General features: G+C 43.0%; 1 protein-coding gene across 9 annotated transcripts; it reads right to left on the bottom strand.

Annotated features, from left to right (window-relative positions):
* Window positions 1-36: 36 nt before the first annotated feature.
* On the bottom strand, window positions 37-19,331 carry SHROOM1 (shroom family member 1). 9 transcript variants are annotated; one of them, XM_032125270.1, is made up of 9 exons: window positions 19,200-19,331; window positions 15,534-15,583; window positions 9,935-10,023; window positions 6,381-9,218; window positions 5,584-5,654; window positions 4,270-4,848; window positions 3,742-3,889; window positions 2,329-2,601; window positions 37-638 (listed from the first exon to the last, which is right to left on the bottom strand). In XM_032125270.1, exons 4-9 carry the CDS (start codon window positions 9,111-9,113, stop codon window positions 384-386), a joined length of 4,059 nt encoding a protein of 1,352 aa, XP_031981161.1. In that variant the 5' UTR covers window positions 9,114-9,218; window positions 9,935-10,023; window positions 15,534-15,583; window positions 19,200-19,331; the 3' UTR covers window positions 37-383. The 9 variants fall into 9 exon arrangements, with proteins under 9 accessions (XP_031981161.1, XP_031981154.1, XP_031981163.1 ...); XM_032125263.1 differs by having other exon boundaries at window positions 3,742-3,892; XM_032125265.1 differs by lacking the exon at window positions 19,200-19,331 and adding an exon at window positions 18,975-19,191 and having other exon boundaries at window positions 384-638; window positions 3,742-3,892.
* Window positions 19,332-25,107: the final 5,776 nt, after the last annotated feature.

A 25,107-nucleotide genomic window follows, 5' to 3' on the forward strand; every position in this document is an offset into this window, starting at 1 on the left:
TTTCATTTCAAACACTCAACCCACCCACAAGAGGCAAATATTTGTACGGTTCTTTTGTTGAGATTATGTTGATCTGGAAACAGATGGATGGACAAGAAGAAGGGGAAATACACGCCAAGTTAATAGGAGCAATGAATCCTATCAGTCACATCCACAAGGCCATTAGCTACACACAGTGAGATGCTGTCAGTTGGCCTGCCCAAATGGAAGGCATGTCCAGAGTGTGCCTAGAGCATCCCAGAGCATCTAAAGCACTTGTCAGTGTTGTGGCACAAATAGGATTGGAAGAATCAACCAAACTGAGCCCTGTTATGAGAGTGCCTGGGGATTTCCAGGGAAACATGACAAATAACATGTAAAAATGTCTGGCCTGGTGGTGGGTGTTAGACAGGGATGCTTTGCTCGAGATTTTCTAACTGTTCTTTGAAAAATTTAATCTGCTCTTCGAGGTTCTTCTGTTCAATCAGCAAGGAGGTCTTGACTTGAACAAAGTGTTGATAGTCCTGGAGCTGCTGCTCTGTCAGGTATTTGGCAAGGATTCCAGAGACCACACGTTCCCTCCGGTCCAGATTCTCCTTCAGGTCCTTTGCATCTTCCTGCTGTTGAGACAAGAGCTTGTGCCGTTCATTCAGCGATCGCTAATGGAATCAAAAAAGAAAGCAGCACACCATGAGAACCCATCACTCCTGGCAGATTCTATTTCTTCATTTAGAAGCCACAGTCAATTTAATTGAATTACTTCCTCTTGTGGGCTTTGTGTTCCACCTGAGTTTTTTATCGATTGAATTACTCATTCTTGTGGCTTGTAAAGACACAGTAAATGCCATAAAGGTTCACTTCTCCCATGCTGCCCTCGTGAAAAAAATCACTAAACATTCTGGTCATTTTAAAGTATCCTGTAACAATCTTCATTTTTTTAAAAGCTCTTTAAGGCACATATCTTTGTTTTGTGTGTTGCATGTGACCAGAGTGTCACTGACATATTAAAAAGATACAGTGGCTTCTATTAAAAGGTCAGTGTGATAAAATAACTGTGATGTAGACAGTAACTGTTCATCAAAGGCTTCTTTTAAAGAGTTGAGCCTTGCTTGTTCTACAGGATTTTAGTATCTTTTAACTTTAGCTAATTCTCATTCAGCTATATTTTTCATGTGATTACACTGCTGGAAAATGTCCTGTTTCCCATAAATATAGCACAGAGCAATGGTCACTACTGAAACCCTAAAAATGAAGTCAAAGATTGAGACTGCTGGTTTTGCTGACATGAGGGCAAATGCAGTTAGTGGGAGATGGTTGCTAAAAATGTTAGCACTTAACTAAGTGTTTATTAGGCATGCTATTAAAATATTTGAATAAGTTATTTAAATGTGTTTCCTATGAAGAGTATAAATGTAATACTAGATAAACAACACCCTTCCTGCCTACCATATAGTGAAAGTAAGCATGAAATACTGTTTAAAATTATTCACATTAACACAACTGACATTTTGGAAGAGGTGAATCCTGGCTCTCCATGTCACACTGCATGGAAGGACCTTTTTAGTGCTATTCTGTGTGTGAACTATGATGAACCTCCAGAGATAAAGGTCAGCAGCAGCACAGCTCCAGAAAATCCCAGTTTTCTAACTCTGTGCTTTTCCAATTTCCAAATGAGAGATAGCAGCAGGTATTGTATTGATAAAAACACATCTAAGAGCAATAAGGACAGCAAGGAGGCATAATTTCTGGGATAAATTTGGCTTTTATTCTTCAGCAAAAATGAGACTTCCCAAGAGTTTAAATAATTTCCTGGTGACATGAGACAATTCCTCATTTTAAAAATGAGCTGGCTAGTTGAGTTAAACTACAGTGTGTTTTATCTCAAGTTATGACCACATCTTCCTGCTCGCTAGGACAAACCCATTTAGTGAAATATTATTTCAGAGGCAGTAATTAGTACAATGAAGTTACCAGTGGAGAAATAAACCTGCAAAAAGCCCTGTGAAACACAGATTTGGAGCTACTCCACAAGGAGAAGCCCAAGGGTCCAAAGGCCACCCCTCTGCCTTGGAGCCTCTCAAGGTTTTGCTGTTACCCCCCAGCACCCAGTTGCAGAGCACACTCTGCACTCCTGTGCTCCAGCACTGAACCTTGGTCCTCACCAGAAACCTGCTCTGCTTCAGCCATGGGGACACGGCCCATCCTGGGACACAAACACTGCCTGGGCAATGGCTGGTTGGGATAATGTACAACTAATGAGCTAAACAAGCTGTCAGACAAATGAGCTGAGCATAGCTGCACCTGGAAAGAAATGAACCAAACAAATTCAGCACCTTTGTTGTCACTCACCTTCTCCTCAGCATCTGTGCTGCCATCCATCCTGTTCATGGCATTCTGGACTCGGGCAAGGCGGCTGGACAAGCAGAGCAAGAGGCTCACCACTTTCTCCAGGTCCCCAATAAACATCATATAGCGCTCAAACTCATTTGGCTTGCAGAGATCCCGCACCATGGCCTCCAGCTCCTTACCCCGCTTGGCACATTCCCTGGCTTCTGAGAGAACCAGCTCCCGTTCTTCCCACAGCACCTGCAGCCTGGACTGGAGACCGGCCATGAGTTCCAACTGTAAAGGGAAAAGAAAAAAATCACAGAAAGCTGTTACTGCCAAAGAGAATCCATCTCAGTTCTAGAGAATGGATTTTCTTCACATTGCCAAATTTTTGACTTTTAATGCAATTTTAAGCTACAGGAAAGAAAAGAGGGGAGAAAAAAAGCAGTATTTTCTAAGCTGTACTTAATTCCTAAACTCTGAAAAGCAAATTACTTGTAATCACCTTAGCTGGTAACATATTCCCTGGCTCAGAGAGCTTCCAATCAGTCAGAAGGGAACTGCAATAAAGATTACAACAAGATTACAAAGAGTTGTTGTTCTAAGACATGAGCATGAAGTCCCAGCTCTGTACCAAGCTTTGGAAAAACTGATTAGAATTTCACTTAGCATATGCACAGAAAAAGTCAGTTCCATGGGCAATTCAAGCAGGCCATGGTGCCTGGGTAGAAAAGTAATCAGAAGAGGCTGTTTCATGGGGAAATTGTATGGAAAAAGGCCTCATGACTGGAGTGGGAGCACACCATCACCTTCTTTGAAAGCTGGACAATACCAGCATGAACAGGAGGAGCAGTAAGACAGCAGGTAATGTGCACAGCAGGAAGAGCTTCAGGAAGGCAGATTGTCATTAGCTGAGATGGAGCATGGCCAGAGGAAAAAGCCCACCTAACTCTGCAAAGCTACATAGTCGCCCTTCCAAGCTCCATACTTCTATCACTGTCCAGCTATGTCCCCTATTCTCTGCATATATGGAGTTAATTGGACACTGGAATGTGCAGAAGCTGCTGCCAGTTCCCAGACTAAAGAATATTTCTTATTTAGGCTGCCAGTTCTAATTTATTTTACAGATTTTGAGATTAGATTTGAGTGTTAAATTGGGAGTTTGCTGCTGCTGCACAGGAGCTGGCTGTACAAGTATCATGGAACGGAAACCTTTCATGATAAGAGATCCAAGTCAAATCAGGCAGGATTTAAACATTACTATTTATGATCAATATGCCAATTTGCCAGGACTTCACCTACTGGCAAAAAATTGATTCAAAGTTTCCTGTGAAATGTTATTGGGATAAAAATATCCATAGTAATAATGAGATTAATAAGTATTTCTTTGTCATGATGGAGAAACAGTGGTTCCTGTGATAGTCATCTACATACTCTCTTAGATGTGATGTCATCTAGCTTGTTTGTGCTGTCTCTGTTCCTCTTCAGGACTTGGTTTCCCTTAGAGGCAGGATCATTGCTCCTTTGCTTGGCTTCATGTTCAGGTTTAGGACATTTTTCTGATCCATCTCCATGACTTTTCCTGCTATTGGAACAGAAAATAAACACCTGCAGCAAACACTTAAAATTTTCTTCACAAACATCGAATTCATGGTTTTATCTATCTTGACTTCAGGATCACTCTCCTCTCTTCTCACCACAGGAGATCCTCTAAGTTTTTAGAAGATATAGAGCAAAAGATTTGCAGCCTGTCACAATGCCTTTAATAAGGGATCACTGAACCACTTTTCTTCCATCATATACCCTTAGCCTCAGATACTTCTTGGTATGTAAATCAGAGAGCTAAATATTTTTCTAATGAAACAAAAATAAAACAATGTGTTCATCTTACTACTAGTATGTACATGATATCCATACATTAAAATAGACCAAAGTGCTAGATAATTGGTTTTGTCTACTTACTCATTCTCCTGCACATGCTGTACTTTTCCTCTTTTCCTGTGTGATTTATCCAGCATGGAAGCGTTAACAGAAAACAAACCCTCCATCAGGTCCAAAGAAGTTTTTCTAAGAGGATGAGGTATGAGAATGTCCACCAGAGAACTGTCTTTGGCAATGATCTCCATGGCAAGCTCTTGGTATCGCTGGTCCTGAGGAGACTCCAGCCTCCTTTCAGACAGGTGTGTCTTTCTGTCCAGGGGAACATCATTGTTGATGTGCACGGATGCTTCCTGGGCAAGTAAACCTTTGGCTGGATTTTTGTCGCCTTGGTAAAGCTGAGCCAATGCTGTGCAGAGATGCATTTCCTGCACTGGAGAAGCTGCAGGCTGCTGCTGCTGTTCTGGACGCTTGAGTGCAGCATTCCCACTCAGAGACTGAGTTCTGCATTCCTCCTCCACTTGAGCGCCCTCCTTGCTTCCACTTCTTGGGACAGGAATAGAGATTTCAGGAATCTGCTCCTTTTTCTCCTGACCACACACATGTCCAGTTATGTCATTATGTTCATGATTCTTGGATCCCTCTTTCTCAGGATCACAGAAACTGTAAGAAAGAAGACAATTCCTTTTATTTGAGACACTTCCTCTACAACAGATATTTTTGCAGACTGTTTAAGAGCAATGATCAAATGTTTCTGATGTTATGGTTCTGTCTGGAGCTTTCAGTTACTTTTATGCTAACCTGCTAAACTAGGAAATTTAAGAAAAATTTTAATTTTTTTTCATAAGCCATTCAAGTCTCCAGAAACCACTGGGATATTTTTGAAAGAGTGGACATTCTTTTACTACAAAAGAGTCAGCATCACTGCCTTGCTGAGACAGAGTTCAGATGTTTATCTCCCTTGATGCTCCTCAAACTAGCAAAGCAAATACGGAGAGTTAAAACACAAACTTCCTAGTTAGTGATGTGTAAACGGCACAGTATTTTTTTCCTTTAAAAAACACACCAAAATCCCCTTTTACACCAGTCCTGATCACACATATTCTCCAGGACTGGGCATATCCGAGCTGTTGGAAATGCGGTTTTCTCCAGAGCTCGGATGAGGGAGCTGTGACCCCAGAGATATGATGGAGCCCTGCTGTGCAGGGACAGCTGCTCAGGGGCACTCGGCACTTCCCACTTCACAGCATAGAAATTATTTTAAAGACTGACTCAGAGAGTAGCGGGTGAATATTCCCATATGGACAACAAAGGATCCCGAGGGAGAAGAGGGGAGCAGCGCTGGAGGTCCCACACTTGGGACATCGGCTGTACCCAGGCACAACTCCACAGCCTTACCTGGAGGTGCCGGGGCAGCTCCCACAGCGTCGGAACGATGCTGCTGCACCTCTGGCACATCTGCACATTTCCTGGAAGGGAAAACAGCACACTGGGGCAACCAGCATTTCAGGCGAGGCAGCTGCCTAATTTTACTCCCATGTTTGTTATCCCCAGAAAGGGAAGCTGCTGATGGATCTCCAAGTAGGTTCACCGAGGTTTGTGCTTTTTTGTTTGTGGTTTGTTTTGTTGGCTGGTTTTTGTTTGGTTGTTGTTGTTTCTAGGGGGAAAGGTTTTGGTTTTGTTCGTTGGGTGTTTTTAATCTTTGGGGATGTTTTCCTCTATCTCTTTTTTATTATTTAAATTGCTATTATGCTCTTCCTAGGTAGCATCCTTTTTTTTTTTTTTTCTCCTAGAAAACCAAAAGAACAGCTTTCAACAAAATATACCTCTACCATCATAACAATTCAGAAATTCAGCACTGGTGGAAGTTTGTCAGTCTCTTCAGTAGGGTAATTTTAGTGGTATGTTAAATTATTTATTTTCTGACCCTTTATCTTCTTTATTCTCCTCAACAATATTGACAGCTACTGTCTTTCAAATTCAGGAGCCAAAAAAGGTTGGTCATTTATAAAATTCTCCTTATAATCACCTTTTCTGGGATAGGGCTCTAATGAAGTTGCTGTCATGAACAATAATGACTGCTGGAGCACAAACAGCCTCATCCTGCATACAGCACATGTTCCCTGCAAATGCATCTTCTAAGTGCCAGAGTCCCTCTGACTTTTTTAGGCCCCCTTTAGGTACTGGTTTCTTACCTCTGTGGAAGAAGGAGTGGATTTTGATCTCTCAGGAGCTCTCCCAGATGCAGAATCACCTGCCTGTGGGAGACTTTTAGCTGATGGACACTTGCTAGTACACTTCCCATCCCCTTCATTGGGATTGCACCTGTTGGTCATGTTCAGTGGGGCAGCAAAAGGCAAAGGAGGAAAAACATCTGGTGATTTTTGTTCAGAGAGAATTTGGCAAAAAACCTTATAATTTTGCATCTTCCTGCTCCCATTTGGGTTGGAAATATGGACAAGAGGCCCTTTGGGATTCAACAGCCTCTTCTGCAGGGGTGGCTTATGCAGTGGGAGGTGCTGTGAGCCACCTGGTCTTTGACCGATCTTTCGTTCCATGTATTCGATCAGTGCATTGTGCTGGATTTGTTTCAGCTCTGTCCTGGAGCTGGAAAATGCCCTTCCTCTGTTCTCCAGATTCTTTCTCCTGGATGACACTGCATCTTGCTCATTGATGTCATCCCTAACTTGACTCCATGATACTTCCTTATCCATTAGGTGATTGAGCTTCTCAGGCTCAGAGTAGCACAGTTTCTTCTGCTCTTGGGTTACCCTTTTCCTTCCTCCTGCTTGACCTTTTTGTGGCCTCCTTATTTCTTCATCTCTGTTGAAACTTTCCAAGGATTCAAGATGAGAAGGGGAGCAAGGAACAGGTTTGGCATCCTCGCTTGCACTGGATAATGAGAAAGACCAAAGGTGTTCAATTGATGGCCTTTCAGAGGATTTCTGTCTCAGTCTGACAGGCAAACTCATCTGTAAGTCTTTTCTTTTAAAGGAAGTTTCTTTGAGAACCTTTTTCTGAGCCACTTTAATTTTCTCTATATAGTCATTCCGGAAACTCTCTTCCACGACTGAGGCAGGACTCCTAAGAATAAGATCTTTTGTCTGGAGCAGGAGATCATCAGCACTGCACAGATGGTGGTGGCTGCTCCTCTGAAGCTGATGGCCTTCTCTTTGTATCTCTAGACACTGTGCTAAGGCAGCATTGCTGCTTGAAGGAATTTCCTTTGGTGAGCTCCTTGAGTCCTCTTGACTGTAGGTGAGCTTGTTGGGGTGCAGGACATTGGTGGTTTTCCATGCAGAAAGATAGTAAAGCATGGGAGTTGCCAGCCTGGTTATTTGTTCACCAGCATGGTCCTCCTGAAGCTGTCTTGAGAGCTGTGTTTGAAATACAGGCTGGTGTTGCTGAACAGGAGGTTCTTCTTGTTCCAGATGAGTGCTGAGGTCGGGACTGCTGTTATTACCCTGGTTTGCTTTCTGGACTTCACATAATGACTGAGATGTGGAATCTTCCTTTGGTCTGAAAAAAGCCATTTGGCTTGTGCCATTACAGCATTGCTTTCTTCCCCGATCCGATTCCTCACACTGAGGGTGTTCCACTTCCATAGCATTGCAGCTGCAGGACAATGGTGATCTCTGCACTTTGTTTTGCTGGTTTGGGGCTGGTTCACTAATACCGCTCACACTTTTTCCTTCAGAATCATAGCACTGACTTTTGTCTGTACAACTGTTTAGCTTCCTGGGAGCATTTTCATTTAGAAAAGCATTCTCCATATATTTTAATTCCGAGCTGTCCCCAAACACATCCTGACCCATGCCTAAATGCCACCTGGCATGCAGCAGGCCCTGAGCACAGGGCAAGGACTTTTTCCTCTGGCTGGGCCCTGGTACAGTGCTTGGCAGAGCTGCTTCTCTGGCACTTGGCTTAGACACACCCCAGGGACACTGTTTGACTTCCTGTCCATTAACACCTTTAGGGTTGGAATGTGCTCGGTGATAGGATTCGGAGCGCATCTCTTTGGGAATTTTATTAGCATGAACTGAATTATAAGCAGAAAGTATTTCGGGGACATTCGCCACAGAGTCTGTCCTTAAATATTCTTGAAAAATGAATGAAGAAGGTCTGCTGAAAATGTGTGGATTACTTCTCTTTGTAGGCTGTTGTGATGGGCTCCATTCTCCATTTTCCTCCATCTTTAACCCCTGAACTTTTGATACCTCATTTGTAAAATCAGAAGAAAGGCCCTTGTTTTCCAGAGTCTTTTCCCTATTAGGCCCTAGATCTTGCTCGGTGACTGCATCCCAGCATTGACTCCACAGTACATCCCTATCTGCCAGCTGGCTGTCCTGTGCACCAGGAGCTGGCTGCACACTACACTCAGTATGCCCTACAGAGCCTTGTCTCCCTCTTGACTTTTCCAAGTGTCTATTAGTGATGTTATAGCTGTCAAGTCGCGTGAGAGGGAATGGTGGAGGTGCTGCCAGGGCTGGAGGTCCCTGATTTGAAGTCCTTTGGGTAGGAGTGATTCCACAGTGATCTGTGAGACTAGTGCTATGAGAGTTGCTGTGGGTGCTCAAGTCTGGTACGTTGTATGGCTGGGGGGATCTGAGGTCAAAGTGTGCAGCACCGAAATTATAAATTCCTGTTACATATTCTGAGTCCATGTACGAGACCTGCTCTGGAGGTACACAGCAGTATTCACCATGGCATGATGGTATGGGGTACTCTGGAACATTTGATCCTCCTGAGAAAGAGCTGTAAGCAGAATCTGCCCTTCCAGGGAGGTGCAAGAGATGGTCCATGCTGCTGATTGACTTCACTGACAAAATACGATCATTTTCAGAAGAGGTCACAGGCTCTGCCAGCTTCCCAGTTCTGCCACCCTGCCTGTGTATCCATCTTTCTATCTCATTCCCAGCTGAACTCATGTTGTAGTATTTCCAGAAATCCAAGTCTGTTTAAAAGTCCACAACCAAGTTGTTAGAAATGAACATTTTTCTCTACAGTCACATTGCAGTAATATCTAGATGATCCTAAAATGAAAGAGAAATATGTTAAAAAGTGGGAGGATTCTCATGGCACATCTTGGAAAACCTTTCCCAGAGTCCTATAAAAAGTGGCTTCAGACTGACAGACCATCTCGATGAGACATTCTGCTGTCAGTCCCAAATCAGAGATTTTAAAAGATGGCTAAATATTTATGACTACAGCTCAGAACTCTCCTGCAAACCACCAAATGGACTAGGAAAAAGCACCAGCATAGAGTTCATGTAAGACAAATACACAGTTTTTGCAGAGTCCGGAAAACAGCCCATGTTTATCAGCAGCACTTGACTGTTCCTCTGATTGCTGTACGTGATGCCCATAGGTTTAGTTTAACAAATGGATCTCCACAAGCAGCAACCCAATGGGCCAAGAGAAAACAAGCAGAAGATTCTCACACCAACAGTGTGACACTCTCAGCCACCTCTGCCAGCTTCAAATGCCCTGACATGCTCCCAGGCACTAGGAGCCCCAAATAAAAGACTGAACCTGGCACCAGAGTGGTGCTAGCCAGCGACCTTGTTTAGTAGTTCTCATTTAAACCAGCTCTGGAAACTGATTAGTTATTAAAAGAAAGTAAACAAACAGTCTTGAAAAGCTTCATCAACAAGCTGCTCCAGTAACAGGCCTTCTGAGGAGACACAAACTGTGTCCAGATCCCTCCAGAATATTACATGTCTGATTTATTCATAAAGGTTGAACTCACCAGACACTAATCTGCCATTCCCAATATCATATTTCTGTGGTGGGGCCTCATAAAGCTGGCAGAAAGAGAGGTTTCAGGGTGATGTTTCTCTTTAATTTAAAAAAAAAAAAAGAAAAAAGAAAGAATCATCACATTCCTGCATTGTTTCAAAGACAGTCCTGGTATCATTAATTTTGAGCCAAAGGAAGAGATGGATGGGAGCCAAAATACACAAGTTAATCTATAAATGAAACTTGGACTGCTGGGGCACACTAAATAAATTAACTAGTTTCTGGGAAATGAAAACAGCCTAACACCACAAAGTGGGAATTTGCCTGCTGGCTTTTTGGGGGTCTTTCTGTGTTTGTTTGGTTTTTCAACATTTCAGTAAGAAACCAACCCAAGGATGTCTGGAGTTCTCTCCCTCTTTACAGATGATTTAAAATCTAGCTGTGAAATGTATGAATAACAGGGTCACAAAGGAAATAGGAAGACTCAGCAGCTGGTGATGCCATTCTCCATCCTTTTCACCGTGGTGTATTGAGGAATTTAAAGAAATAAAAACCTTAGATACTTGGTGAAAGGAAAACCCTGGATTTTCTGAAACCACTGAGAAAAAAAAGCAGCTGAATGATTGCAGTGACACTAACTGCAGACTGAGAGGGTACCACAGTGTATCACACTGCCGTTACATTTCCTAGGCAAACAGAATGCCCTGAAGTCTGGCCCATGGCAGTGACTGCTGGGTCTCACTGAGCTGGGAGAGCTCAGTGGTACCTGGAGGTGCTGTGGGTGCACAGGATCAAACCCCACAGGAGCCACATTCCACAAGAGACACAGAAGACAGATTCCCTGTCATTCTTATCTCCTTTGTTTTAATCAAATTTTTCTGCCATTGGAACCTCTCCAAGCAGCTCTTACTGACGGTGCTATAAATAGTCTGAGCCAAGTCTTTGTCTGGGATGTGCTGGCACAGTTCCATGGAAGTTAATGGAGTCACCCTGATCTACAATGAGAATTTGGCTCTAACTTTCCATGGCAATGTGTAGAATCCAAGTAACAGTTGTGATTTGGTTCATGTCTATCAATGGAAGTACTCTCCTGGTTTCCTATACCAGTCATTCCCAAGATCTCTTTTCCCCCCATTGTTTCAAGCTCCTCATTGGGATTTACGGTGAAGTTAGCAATACAGTGAAGAATTTTTGACTCAAGTTTTTATGATGATACCAGAAATAATAGGAAATATAATTTCAGTATCTTGGAAGACTGAGGTAAGAACCTCTGACTGATACTGAAACACACCTGGAAAACATGTCTTAGTTCTTTGAACACACTGAGGTAAAGGATTCTGCTGCCAGGGTTTAGGAAATATCCGCTTCAAAAGAACTATGTGGAAACTGCCCTCTCTTTCCCATGTAAGAGAAAATCATTAATGTCCTTAAAACTCAACTAACATGAACAATGTCATTATTGTTCTCAGCAGGGAGGTGGTAGAGCTCCCTCATGGACTGCACTGTCTCTGGGTCTCAGAAATATTCTGGCTAGGCTGGAATACAATGTGCACATTCCAGACTGGCTTGCAATATTTGCATTGTAAACCACTGAAAACAAGAAGAATAATGTTAAATTAAAGTATATCACAACCAAAACCACTGAAAGATGAAGGGAAGTGTATTAACAGTGTAGGGATGCAGGGAAGTATATTCACTCTACGCCTAAGGAAGAAATAAGCCACTATCAACCTATTAAGTTCCAAAGTTGTTTGCTTGTTGTTTTTTGTTGTTAAAAACAGAGGTGAACTTGACTTCCATCCACACCAACCTGTTCTGTTCTAGGGAAGGGTGATTTGCATTGCATAATCTTGAATTCTTTGCAACCAGCTCAGTAGGTCAAAGTCTCATGTCTGGCAAATTAACTCTGTACAAAGAAAATTTAGTGACTCCAGACCACATTCAGTGAACAACTTACCTATCTTATAAGGGCAAGATTTATTATAATTACAGTTTGGTCTTGTTTGACCTCCTTTAGAGTTTGATAGGTGCCATAATTGATCCGTAACTCACCTGCACTTATATACAATGCTTGCCCAAACAAATCATCACCCATCAGAAACACAGGTATTCTCTCTATCAAGTCTCTCATTTGCCCTCAACAACCCAGGAAAAACAGCCCCTGGCACATAACACAGTCAGTACCAATTTTGTACTTGTGGAGTTCCCTTGAAGTGACCAACACAATCTTCCCATCACAGAAGCAAGAATGAGCATTTTCCTTAATAAACACAAGCACAGTTCAAACTTTCCTAGCTCTCTTTTTGTGGATCTGCCCTTTTTATACAAATGGCTCCATGAAAATAAAGGGGAAATCCACAGCTGTTAATGTGGATCAAACTACAGTATACAAGTGTTCTCCAGAAGAGAACAAGTGTGCACAACGCGAAGCAAACACCTTGACCAACCTACCAATATTATGTCATGTCCACATTTGTGAATGACCTGTTGCTTATCAAAGGGTAAACACTTGATGTAAATATTAGCTGAAATTCTTCAGATTCCAATCAGTTGCACAGTCTGCAGCACCTGACCCATCTGCTCCCCAGACCAGGAGATCTCATTGCTACAAAAGATCACCTGAGAGACTCTTGCTTTAGCCGGTGATCCTCCTGGCTGTCCCAGGGCAGCCTAGAGAGGCCAGAATGCTGGGGAAGTCAGGTGCAGTCTCTGGCAGGTACAGTTTCTCCTAGGAACCTTCAGTAGGTCATCGGTTGATGATCTAACCCAGGTTCCCTGTTCTCCATCCAGGTCTTCTGGGACAGAAACCCATGCCCCTGCACAACATGGATGCATCCTTAGTGACTCTGTCTCTGAGATATGAGATGTCTGGAAATAAGAGTTGGTCCTTTGACTAGACTTTGAAATATCCAGAAATTTCAGACAAATGTCTTCACATTCCATCACTTTGACATGACTGTTGAAATGGTGAGAGAAGTGGAAGGATACCACATTCAGGAAAGTGTGGCTGGCATTGCCTTTATGCTCAGCATCTCTGAAAGTCACTATTTCTCTCTTTCTCTGCCTATTTCTCTCTTTCTCTGCCTTTTCCCTCTTATTATTTGTTTCTAGCCTATAATCAACAATTTTATCCCCTTGGACTTTCAACTTTAGGCTTCAAGCAGGAAGGCAAACATAGCAGATGATAGTACCTTTGGTTGACTGAAAAAACACACTTTCTGCTAATCTGTATTTTTTTTGCTAAGATTTCTGAAGACTCTAACCTCCATTTTTCTCATTTAGTGCAATTTCCAGAACTGTCGTGAGGTAGGTAATGTTCACCAAGGATGTTGTGCATCAACACCCAAGGACAAAGTCTCACATTTGGCTTCCAGGCTCAGTGAAAGGCTTCCCCTTCTACTGGGAGCCAGCGAAGTCAAAGTGTCACACCGTCCCAAAACAGAGCCTAAGTGGGATTTAGAGGAGGTTTATGCCTTGTGTGCACAAAATAAATTTTGCCATAGTTTGAGGAATGTAAACATTTCCAGTAAAACCCATGGATACACACTTGAGGCTTTCTGGAGCTATCAAAGTGTTGTGAGAAATTTAGGAGGATGAAAGTCATAGTAACAATAATGCATCTCAGTATCCCCTTTTTTCTGTAGGGGCATAGACAAACCTTCCTAAACTTCCTCACCCTGGTATGCCAGGCTCTCTAGAGAAGGATGAGATCCCTAGTGACCAGCACAGGAGCTTTGCTGGAGCCACAGTGCCGGAATGGGTCCATCTTACACCTTCCTGGCATCACTTTCCATAGGGATGACATCTCAGTGCTGGACAGGAACATTTGGCATTTGCCTAACATGTCTACTGGGTGATAAAAAGCTGTGGCCCAAGTAAACTGCTTTTGAAGATGAGAGCTGTGGCCCAATCTCTGGCCAAGGATTTAATGAGGAAGATCAGGTTTGGCAATTCTTCACAGCCCTGGGAGAGACCTTTCCTGAGCACCCAGCAGAGTTTGAGCTTTTAATTAGAGCAGTTACCCACCACATACCTCTCCATTATCCTTGGATTCCCTGACTTTCCTTATTCAGCTTCAAAAATTTCTCTTGGTTTCCATCAGCATTAGTCTCTATTCTATTAACATTGAACATTTTTTGTTTCTTCTACCTCTGTAAGTGCTTCTCAAAAAATGCTTTTGCCAGAAATCACAGTTTCATCCCAAATGTATGCATTTCGTCACAACCATTTCCATTTTATCCCTTTTAATGTCATCATAATTTTCCTTATTTCTTTTTTAAATCTAACCAAGTTAATTTGATGCCGTATATTTACCCCCATACTGCTTTTGCAGGCTACAAAAACACCAGAAGAGCATTAAAAAATTACAGACTCTAAAGTACTAAAAATCAAAAAGAAAAAATCTAGTTACACTATTGATTTTTAAGCATATGCCTTTAGAATTAATATATATTAAATTAACTAATTAATAGAATAGAATTTAATTAATACATATAATAAAGATGTTTTCTCATTTCTACCTTGTTGACGTTTTTCTTGTTTCTACCTTGTTTCCCAGTAAGGCTGTCCAAAAAACATCAGAGAAAAATAAAATTCTTATAGTCCCTCTGACCTACTCCTAGCTGCACTGAGCTTCCTACAGCTTAGGCAGCAAGTCAAGCTCACAAGAGAAGAAACTGGCCTTTAAATAGGAGTAATCCAGTTCCACATCTCCTTCCACTGACATGGTTTTAGTCCGGAATCCTATGAGTTGGTAGTTGGTTAGCAAATTTTAAAACTGCAAGCAGAGTTTTAAAAACATGTTCATTATTAATTGCCTATAATTAGAAAAAACCAAGTGCTTATAACAGGCAGCTTCACCAGCTGCCACGCATCCCAAACCCAATGTATGCCCAGCATTGCCAGGATCAGAATTTGCCTTTTCCAGCTTTATCAGAGCTCTGGGAGAGCTGATGCTCACTCAAACTTATTAGTGAGTGTTGGCTGGTTGGGAAATGTCATGAAGTCATCTTATCTTTGAAGAATTGTGGTTTTCTGGCACCTACATATGCTTTACTCTAATATAAAATTATTCTCAGAAGCTTTATGAATGGCTCTGTAATTGTCCTTGACAGAACAACACTGCAGATTCCAATTTCTACATGTTGTAGTTATGCTTTCCACAGACAAACATATCATGAGAACAAACATTCCTGCTGCAGCTCCAGTTTTAAACAAGGATGGATCCAGAGGCACTGGCTGGGGAAGGAGCAGTGTCCAGTTCGCCTTAATGAAGTGGGATTATAGATATTATTTACATATATAAATATATGTGTTTGTATAATTTAAATTATGGCTTCAGATGGATCAAAAAATTCATTCTCTGGTCCCTAAATGTACTAAGAGGCTTTCTGCTGAACTTTGCAAGCTTTAGACTGTGTGCTATGAACTTCATGAAGATACAGAAGCACACCCTCTTCACTACACTCCCAAAGTCATTTCCATCTAGGGAATACCGACAGGTAAAATATGGGATAGAGAATCCTACCAGATCTTCCCAGAGCAGAGGGTGACATGGTCAAGCTGGCTCACCCAGATTACCCCAGAGAACAGGAGAGCACAGGATTTACCTTGTGGTATGTGGAAAACTTCCAAGCACTGAACACAGGTGAGGAGGAGACTGAAAATATGAGAGAAACAAAGAGAAAATGAGCACAGATGTGGAAGTGGCGCTTCATCTAACAAAAGAAGCTCCCAGTATCTCAGATTATATCTAACAAATTTCAATCATACACTGCCGCACACCAGTAGGACTCTGCCTTATCATGAAATCATTTGAGTCCCACAGCAGGAGCATAGCCCAGGCCTCTCACCTTCTCAGCACTCCTCCTAACTATAAATTAATTTTTTTTAATACTTTATTACCCTCAGAAAATCATGAAACTTTTCCATTCTTTCATAGCAGCAATCTAAAATGAAATTAGTAAACCATCTTAGCACTTCCATTTTCTCGTATACAAATCATGGACTATGAAGTCTTATCAATTAATTTGGTATTTTAAAAAAGCCATTAGCTCTTTCTAATTTTAACATAGGAGACAGAAACTATTCCTTTCCAGAGGATGTCTGTATTCAGTCTAATTCATCCAGATGTTAAACATAATTGTGCCTGCCTTTGGGCTGGGGCAGACAGAAATGCAATATCCAATTACTACAGAACATTTCGCTGGAACAAGAAGAAACCACCAAATAAACACAAGAAATAATATATTAGACTGCTCTGTTCCTCTGGCAAATATTGCATTCCAGTATTTTCCCATAGCTTTCATTTGGGCAGGATTCATAAGCACTTATGCTTAATCTCACTAAATGTATCACTGGTTTCCACAACAAAAAATGAAAATGTGGATTAGTAGTTAAAAATAATCTGGAAATATCCAATAGTTACTTTAGAGTAGGTTTAGTGGTGGGGTGGAGGTTGTTCAGAATTAGGGGCAGAAATCAAACCCCTGGTCTGCAAAGAGCATCACAGAATGGTTTGGGTTGGAAGGGTCCTTAAAGATCACCTTGTTTCACACCCTGCCATGGGCAGGGACACCTTCCACTAGACCAAGTTGCTCCAAACCACATCCAACCTGACCTTGAACACTTCCACAGATGGGGCAGCCACATCTTCTCTGGGCAGCCTGTGCCAGGGCCTCATGACCTTCACAGGGAAGAATTTCTTCCCAGTATCTAAACTAAATCCACCCTCCTTCATCCTCCCTCCAGACATACTGCAAAACTAGCAGGAGATGTCAGAGGAAAAATGCTGGGGGAAATTAATTCAATTCTGGGAAAATGCAGCACTCAGAGCTTTTGTGGGAGACTTTCCCAAAGCAGGTGATGCCAGGACAGGTATTCACTTCTGATGACAGGTGGGTAGTTCAGAGAGCAGTGGCAGTTTCAGTGAGAGGATCTACTGGATACATACAAACAAGGGACCAACTGATGCCCTATCTGTAGCACTTCATACCAACTAGACCCCACTCAAACAGAAAGGTGTGAGTTTTTGCAGATCTGCCTTTCTACATTTAACCCATTCTACAGAAACGTCTCCTCTGAGTTCCCGAATCAGTCCTCTATAACCTGTAACCAACCATCAATGCAAACATTGCCTGTGTTGGAGGATCACTAAGTACATTTGTACCGAGGTAGCTATTTTCTGCGTAAAAATGTCTACCTGCCAGATGCCTTACCTGACCTATTAAGCATAGACCTAGATTTTATTTATTCTAAAAAACCCCACATAATCTGCACACTCAAGGATAGAGCAGAGCTCCTATGTTTTTATTAGACTCAAGTGACACTCTAGACTGTGCATGTCCACAGCAGGGGTGAGATTGGTCCCTTACACACTACAACACACTGTTAATTTTAGCATTTTAAAGATAATTTTCTGTTACAAATTCAGTTCTGTCCTCAATTATTTGGTTACATGTGGTGGCCGGTGAACATACATTACAAGGGAGAGAGAGTTTTCAGTAAGACAAGTCTCTAGTACCCCAAGAACCACTTCATGTTAGAGTGACCAAAAAGGCTTCTCCCAAGAGGCATTGTTCTGTTATGTTAATCTGTCCCAGTTTGGATTCCCCGGTTGGCTGTTAGCCTCTACCCCCTCGTCACTCCCTCAGAGCTTCTCCATTAGTCCCTGTTCCCTAGTCCTGCCTTTTCCCCGCCCCTGGACAAAACTGTGAACCTCGTGATCATGTTCGCATTTGCCTCTGCTACCTTTGACAACGTAGAAGCAGTAAATGTTCCTGCTGGAACGCATGCAAATGCCCTTCTCGACTCTTTGTTACCGACTATAATACTGAGCCCACCCATGCTTCTGTGGGGGCACGCGGGACCCCACGGAGCCGGGCAGGGACAGTATTAGTTACATTCACATATTTCCCTATGAAAATGGCATATTTCACAGTCAGAGATCCCAAGGACAAGCCCTGAAGTTCAGGTGGCCTGCTGCAATTATGTGTGCCTAAGATAGCTTCCAGCCCCAAGTTAAACATTTCAAAATGTGGGTTTAATATTTTCCAAGATACATCCTGCCCCTTCCTCTGTTTCCAGGCTGTCTTTTACAGAAGAGTGCCTCAGATTGGAACACATGGACTTTGGCAGCATATGCTCTGCAAGGCACGTGAAAGCTGAGTCAGCCCTTGGTGGGGAGAAAGGATTGACAGAAAACAGAGCACCTGGACACCTGTTTGTCCAACACGATTCTTTCTTCTCACACCACCATCCACCAGCTCATGCCTGGCCCTAGACGGGCTCTTGCAATATGTTAAGTCCCCCCTCCCCAGTGAGACCATTGGCTCTGCCTGCCCCATGCTGCTGAGCTGGGACAAGGCACACTCTGCACCTCCCCTTTTGCTGAGACCTCCCAAACCACCTCTAAATGGCTGCCACGATGCCATAAGCACCCACACACTGGCATGTGTGCCACAATGCCACAGGCACCCACACACTGGCACATGTGCCGCAATGCCACATCTCAAGCACCCAAACCTATGTATCACACAAACTCTGCATCAAACCCTGTGAGGTCCAAGGACATGTGTGGTGTCCCCCAGCTGCTCAAAGGACACTGCTGAGGTGAAGGAAAATCTGCTTGTCAGGAAAGATGAGTGAGCTCATCCACCACACACTGTGACCCTCAAAGGTCTGCACCTGGGGTCTCACTGAATCCCTCCCCAAACACATGCACTTATCCACAGGCTAAGGAGCAGTTACTTAGACCATGGATCAGCAGAACCACTGTTCTCCAGACTTACAGCAAACACAATATAAGCAACTGTAACCAGAATGTTCTTTTCATTCTTTTCTTGCATAAAGCAAATACACAAATAGAGAGCACAGCAACTGCTGGAGACAATATGTACCAGGTACAAGCATCTAAAATACACACTGAGATGTTGTTTGGTTTTGTTAGAATCATAGAACTACAAAATGGTTTGGGTTAGAAGGGACCTTAAAGCTCATCCAGTTTCACCCTCCCTGCCATGGGCAGAGACACCTTGCATACACCAGGTTACCTGTTAGCTCGAGCAATCTGAAGGCATGTTCACAGTGAGTACAGACAGTGCAAATTTTCTACCTCCAATATTCTCTTTATAAAACAGAAGCCAGTGCTCTGGTTCCACATTCCAGCTGTGCCCACAGGAAAGATCTCAAAGTCAGTGAAGCAGAACTTCTGCAGATCACAGCCTGAAGAGTTCTCAATGCACTCCCAAGTGTCAGAGGCGATTCCCATCTCTCACCTGGTCACCACATCACTGGGATGTCTCTGGGGCAGGAGGTGGTTCTGTGGGTATCACAGCTGCAGGGTGGCTGTCAAAGGCTGGACACTGTCCTGGATTTATGGTACTCTGGTGCACAGCAGCAGTACAGCAGTAGTGGAGAAGGAAAGCAAGCAAATAGTGGGCTGGGCTATTTCATTATCTCACCAGTCAATCATTAACAACAGGGCTGTTTCTGCCTGAGCTCTTGGCTGGCAGCCATGACTTCCACATGAGCACAACTGAAAAGTTCCATGAATATGCTGCCAAGGCCACAGAGGAGAGACCAGGTGAAGCCTCTCTGCCCTGCAACCCAAAGCACTCCTGTGCATCCCACCAGGATGTCACCACTCCAGGAGCATCCCTCACCTTGTCCCATGCTGTCCCCAACTTGGTGTCACAGCACATGGGCCAAGAGCCCTTGCTCTGGGGCAGTTGAGAAGCACTGCTAGACAAAAACTAATTAAATCCAACTGAAAGTAATTAGATTTAATACAACAAAGTAGTTAAGAGTTGATTTTCTTAAAAGATTATGTACTGCTTTCTTAGGGGGAAAGACAAAGGGTTCTACAGTAAAAGATAATACAGGTCAAGGCAACTCTGAAGCTGTGTTTTATATGCCACAGGTTTTGTTTTGTGGGGCTTTTTAATTATTTCTAAGTATTTTGTTAATACAAGGCACAGAAGGCACACAGATTGAGGCCTTCATCTGTGTTATGTGACTGAATCAACTCAAGCCTCTGCAATAAATTCTTTCTGCGTCCCAATATATGTGATGAAGCCTGATATATTTTATAATGGTGAGATGAATTCCCACTAGTTTCCAGCTGGGCTTAAAAATAAGCTGATTTTATGCCACTATTTTTTCCCTCAAACAGCTGGATAATGCCATGCAGGCCACAGCTCTACAGTTTGCTATGTATTGTCTCTCAAGGGAAAACTGGGCATTCCTTCCACATTTCCTACAAAAATAATCTGCTCACCTGTGGCTATGTTGTTTTTACATGTTGGGAAGGAGAAAAGTGGTGTCCAGTGGGAGACAGACTGAGCCTTTGGGTTGGGCCTGACCTCACCCTGTTCTCTGGCAAGGCTGTGCAAATGCCATCACAGAGAGCTTGGAACTGGGTTTACTGCAGAGCAGCTGGAGAGGACAGGAATCATTTTGTTGGTAAAGTCTCAATCCACTTCTCCTGAGCATGAAGAGCCTCTGGAATACTATTCACTGATTGTTAATTTAATCCATATTTGAGGTTTTTCTGTGAGCAACCACCCAGGCTCCTCTTCAAAATCCTGTATATGAATAGACTGTCCCGCAGCCCAATTTTTTTCACCAGCACATGTCTTCAGTAGCTCCCCAAGTATGGAGAAGGACTCCTGAGAAGTTACTCAGTAACTAACTCAGTGTTTAGTCATTGTGTTTAATGCTGTTTTCACCCAGCAGTGACTTGGTATCTGATCAAGTGTTCTGGAGGTGAGGGGATGTCTCCAGCAGTCTGAGAAATGAGAAGGAAAAAAGTCCTGCACTGCAGGAAAATGGCAAACCTGAGCAACCCTCCTGCCAGGTGATGAGCAGAGCTCTGGTTTGGGGGCAGAGCTGGCAACCCCAGTGGTGCCTCCTCTGCACAGGAACTTCTGTACATTCCTTTTGCCAGTGAAACATTTGTGCAGGTCCTTCAGAGAATGACCGGTTTGCAATAGTGCTGCAGACAAGCCTGGCCTCAGTCCTGCAGGAATAATCAAGGTTCCAGCATACCGCTTGAGAAAATAAAGGAAGTCAAAGCCATCATTCCCACCCTGCACCTCAGAGGGTTAATTCACCAGCTCCTGCCTCTCCCAGGATTCGAACAGCTGAGCCCTGCAGCAGAGCTATTCACCGAAGAGGGTTTGGTTTGGCTCTGGGATTCGTCACAGATCTTTGTAAGGTTTGGCCCTTATATAAGGAGATTTTTTAAAGACACTTCAACACATCAGATTTGAAAGTGTCCATACTTTTCCAGACACAGCACAGTGCCTGACTTCTGTCTCTGTGAGACAACTGTGCAGACATCCAAGTTCAAGGGTCCTTATGAAGCGTCTCTTGTATGTTAATTGGGGACGAACAACACTCTTCTTAACACACTGTTGTCAGGATAAACCCACTAAAAACTGTGGGAGTCTTGAAAGCAAACACAATCCCCACATAACTTGAGGGTGCTGAAAGACTCTGCAAGGTGCAGAGTGTCAGCAGATTGCCTGAAAATTTGCAAAACTGCAAAGCCTTGGGAAAATAGCTCTGTCACCACAGTGTCACCAAACATGAGCTCTAAACCAGTGGAAATTTTAACGGTAACTTGCACTAATACACAGCACTGTGAGTGTGATAATAGCATTCAGTAATTATAAAATTATTCCCAGCTATAAATCACATTTTCCAAATGCTCCTCCTCACTTATAAACCATTTGCCTTGTAAAGAAGTTATTAAATGTTTCATATGGTCTGCAGCTCTAGTGGTGTGTGTCTCACAGTGGCAAATTTTTCCAAGACTGGATTCCTGGAGGGCTCTGCACTTACACTCACATATGGAACACAGAGCAGAGCTAAGATGGAGCAGGTGGGAGCTCCTCTAGGGCCCCAACTGTCACAGTAAATCCATGTGTCACAAGTATTAGCAATTAAACCTTCCCACTGCCTTCACATGAAGTACTGTAGATTTGGGCTGAATAATTGCCTTTTGCTCTATCCTTGGATTCAATCACAGGGTAAGATGTTTAACGACTAATAACAATTGAACGAGATGTGATGGGACACCCCCAAAAAGAGAATTTACAGCTGCTCATGGCAATTAAAAACACTGGAACACATTAGTGTCAGACAACATGACAGAATCAAGGCAAAAACCTCACCCCTGTACCAGCCACGAGTGCTCTACCATCCATCACCACTAGGAAATAACCAAAGTATTCTCAGGATATTTACAAATCACAAAGTTTGCTTAGTTTTGCAATTGATAAGCTTATGGTAACAATAATAAACAGGGCCAAGAGTTAAAATAAACAAGGGATTTTATAAGAACAAAATAGCTGATGTTCATTTTACTTGTCCTTTGGTACCTAAACTTTTAGAGTACATTGACGTGTTTTCAAACTTTTCTTCACACCCAGAAATACTGATATACACAGTGACTTCTTAATTGAAAGCTAGGACTTTCAGGGGAGCCTTGAATTTTTACAGCTGTTGTTTTCAGAGATGCATAAAATCTCATTACACCCCTGATAACCATGTCAGTGGTTGCCATCAGCATGACTTTCATTTCCAAGCACTGCCACAGTCACCACACAAAACTGCTTGAGAGTAGAAAAGCAATAACTAGGATTATAGGCCAAAGTTTGCATCTCAATTCTACTTTACAGATTTGCTGCCTAATCTATACTGTGCTGGGATGTGTCCTGCACTCATGTGCTGCTCCTGAAGGCAGGAACTTACAATTCTGGGTAAAACCTGCAAACATCAATGATCAACACAACCAGGTGAGATGTCTGCTCCCCATTCACTGGCACCCCACATTCTGCCACTGCCCCTTTACTGCCAGTGGACAGTGCCAACACCACAGAAATACATACAGGCAGCAGGGACAGCAGAGAAACTCAACATTAAAATAATTTCTCATGGCTATGACTGACTCTTCTCTCAAAGAGCCCCAAATACACCAAAACAACTATTGAACCCCATCAGGCAGAATAAAGTAAACCCCAGTGAGAAGCTGCGGGCAGGGCTGGCCAATCCCCCTGAGCCCTGCGGGGCTGTTCCCAGCATTCCGCCTTCCGAGCTTTTTTTACCAGGTGTTGGAAAGTGCAGTCCCAAGGGGAAACAACACAAATAGAAAATGTTGCCCATAAACCCTCCCTTCAGCCAGAGGGCTGTTACTTCTCAGGGTTATTTTCATTCCTTGGCATCAGCTGCGATACAGATGACTGTGCAGTTACTTGCTGCAGAACTAGGTCAGTGGCAGCACTGGTATCAAGGAAAAATAAGAGTCCTGGGGTTTAGCCACCAAAACCATCCAAGTAACAACAGCCTAATGGACAAATAATATCTCTGAGAGATCTCATCAACCCCAGACTTCACAGACGTGACTGCCCTACCTAGTGACCATACCAGGGCAGAGGACTAAGGCAGTGTCACTACAGACACTTACTATTTTTTCACTAGAAACCAATAATTCCTACAGGAGTTAATCCTTCTTCATGACCTTACAACAAACATAACCAGCTTTTTTTTTTTTTGTTACATTGCCTATTATCTAGTTAATTGGTAATAGTTTATAGAAGAAAGGTTAACAAAGTCTCTATTGTTCTAAGTCATCCTGGTGTTCCATGGATCAAAGACAGGTCCCCGTGTTTCTTCAGTCTCCGGTTTAATAAAAAATGTTCTGCAGCCAAAGCAACGCAGAGGAGTTTCCTTTCCTCATGCTTCTTCCAAAGCTGGTTTCCCAATTCGCAGCACTACAAGCAGTTGCAAGGAACAGGGTTTTTGGCTGCAGCATGGAGCAGAAGGAAGCAGCTATGTGCTGGGGAAAGCACACTTGCCAAAAACTACCTTAATTTGATACGGCTGCTTTTAGTCATGTAAATCTTCACTAGGAGTTTTGAGTGAGTAAGGTTACATGATTTGTCCCTGGTAAAATAAGCATATAAAAGTAGATCTTTAGGTGGGAAAAATCAAATCATATCTGGAAGCCTCATTAGAAAAGTAAACAGATATTTAGCCAACCAAATTTTGTTTTTTCCATCTGAAACCATGTTGTGAGCACATTTAAGTAGTACACCAGCAGTGTCTGGGCTCTTTGAACCCATAGGAAAATCTTCAGAGAACATCCTGTCACACAGCACTGGGACATCTTCACTTTCTGATTCAAGGGGCAGTACCAGACTGGATATGTGGTTTTAGTTAATTTCACTGTTTAATATCGTTTCTCAAAGCAGCTGAACTTCATTTCCTATGGCTCATAGATCACCAGTTATCCCTGGGCCTCAGAGCAGAATCTGCTCAAGCCATTTAAATGGAAATGAGTCAGAGCTGCTGCTGGAAGGGGAGAGATTGCCTTTACGTCATCTCTCCCCTGTCCACTACACCAGCCTTGCTACATCTCTAATACTCGAACGCTGCTGATTTATTGAGCTGAAAGAGTTAACGGAGGAATTGGGTGAATGTTAAGCCAATGTCAGGAGAAAGAAGAGAGAAGAGAGAGAAGGATGCTGCTGAGCTTCCTTCAACATGAAAAGGAGCGTGGGCATGAAACATAAAAAGCATTAGGGCCTGTCCCTCCAACCTGGGATCCCTTGATCTCATTGCAGAGGTGTATGCCTGGAACACAGATGTGTATCCAGCACTCTGCCATCAAACAGAGATTTACCAGAAATCTCCCTTGAGTCTGATAATGATTCCACACAAATCAATGGCAAAACTTTTTTTTTAAATGAGAGAGCCTTCAAAAAAGAGTCAGGGCATTTTGCTCGGGGAATGTGTCATTCATCAGAAGCTGTACGCTTTCATTTCCCCAGATATTCATAAAACCAGACTATAAACACAACTTGTCACTACATTAAAAAAAATGTGTTCAGGAACCACACTTGCAGCCAGGTATTAAAAGAGTAGCATAGAGTGCAAATAAACAGCTCCCATAGGAAGGGCGATCTGTTTGCTTCTTTAACCACAGTAAAATGCCAGAGAAGTAAGAAGAGAGGGACATCATGGTTCCTCTGGGTCAAGGGTCCAGCTGAAGAGCAGCAATGCCAGCTGCTGCCTGCTTTTGTCATCACGTATGCTCTGCTCTCCTCTGCACTTAGAAAAATAAGTTCCAAGGGGGGGCTCCTGGCAGGCTGTCACTCCAGTTACAGAGCAAGGCAGCAG

Source organism: Corvus moneduloides, chromosome 15, assembly GCF_009650955.1.
Source record: "Corvus moneduloides isolate bCorMon1 chromosome 15, bCorMon1.pri, whole genome shotgun sequence".
NCBI classification, from domain to species: Eukaryota; Metazoa; Chordata; class Aves; order Passeriformes; family Corvidae; genus Corvus; species Corvus moneduloides.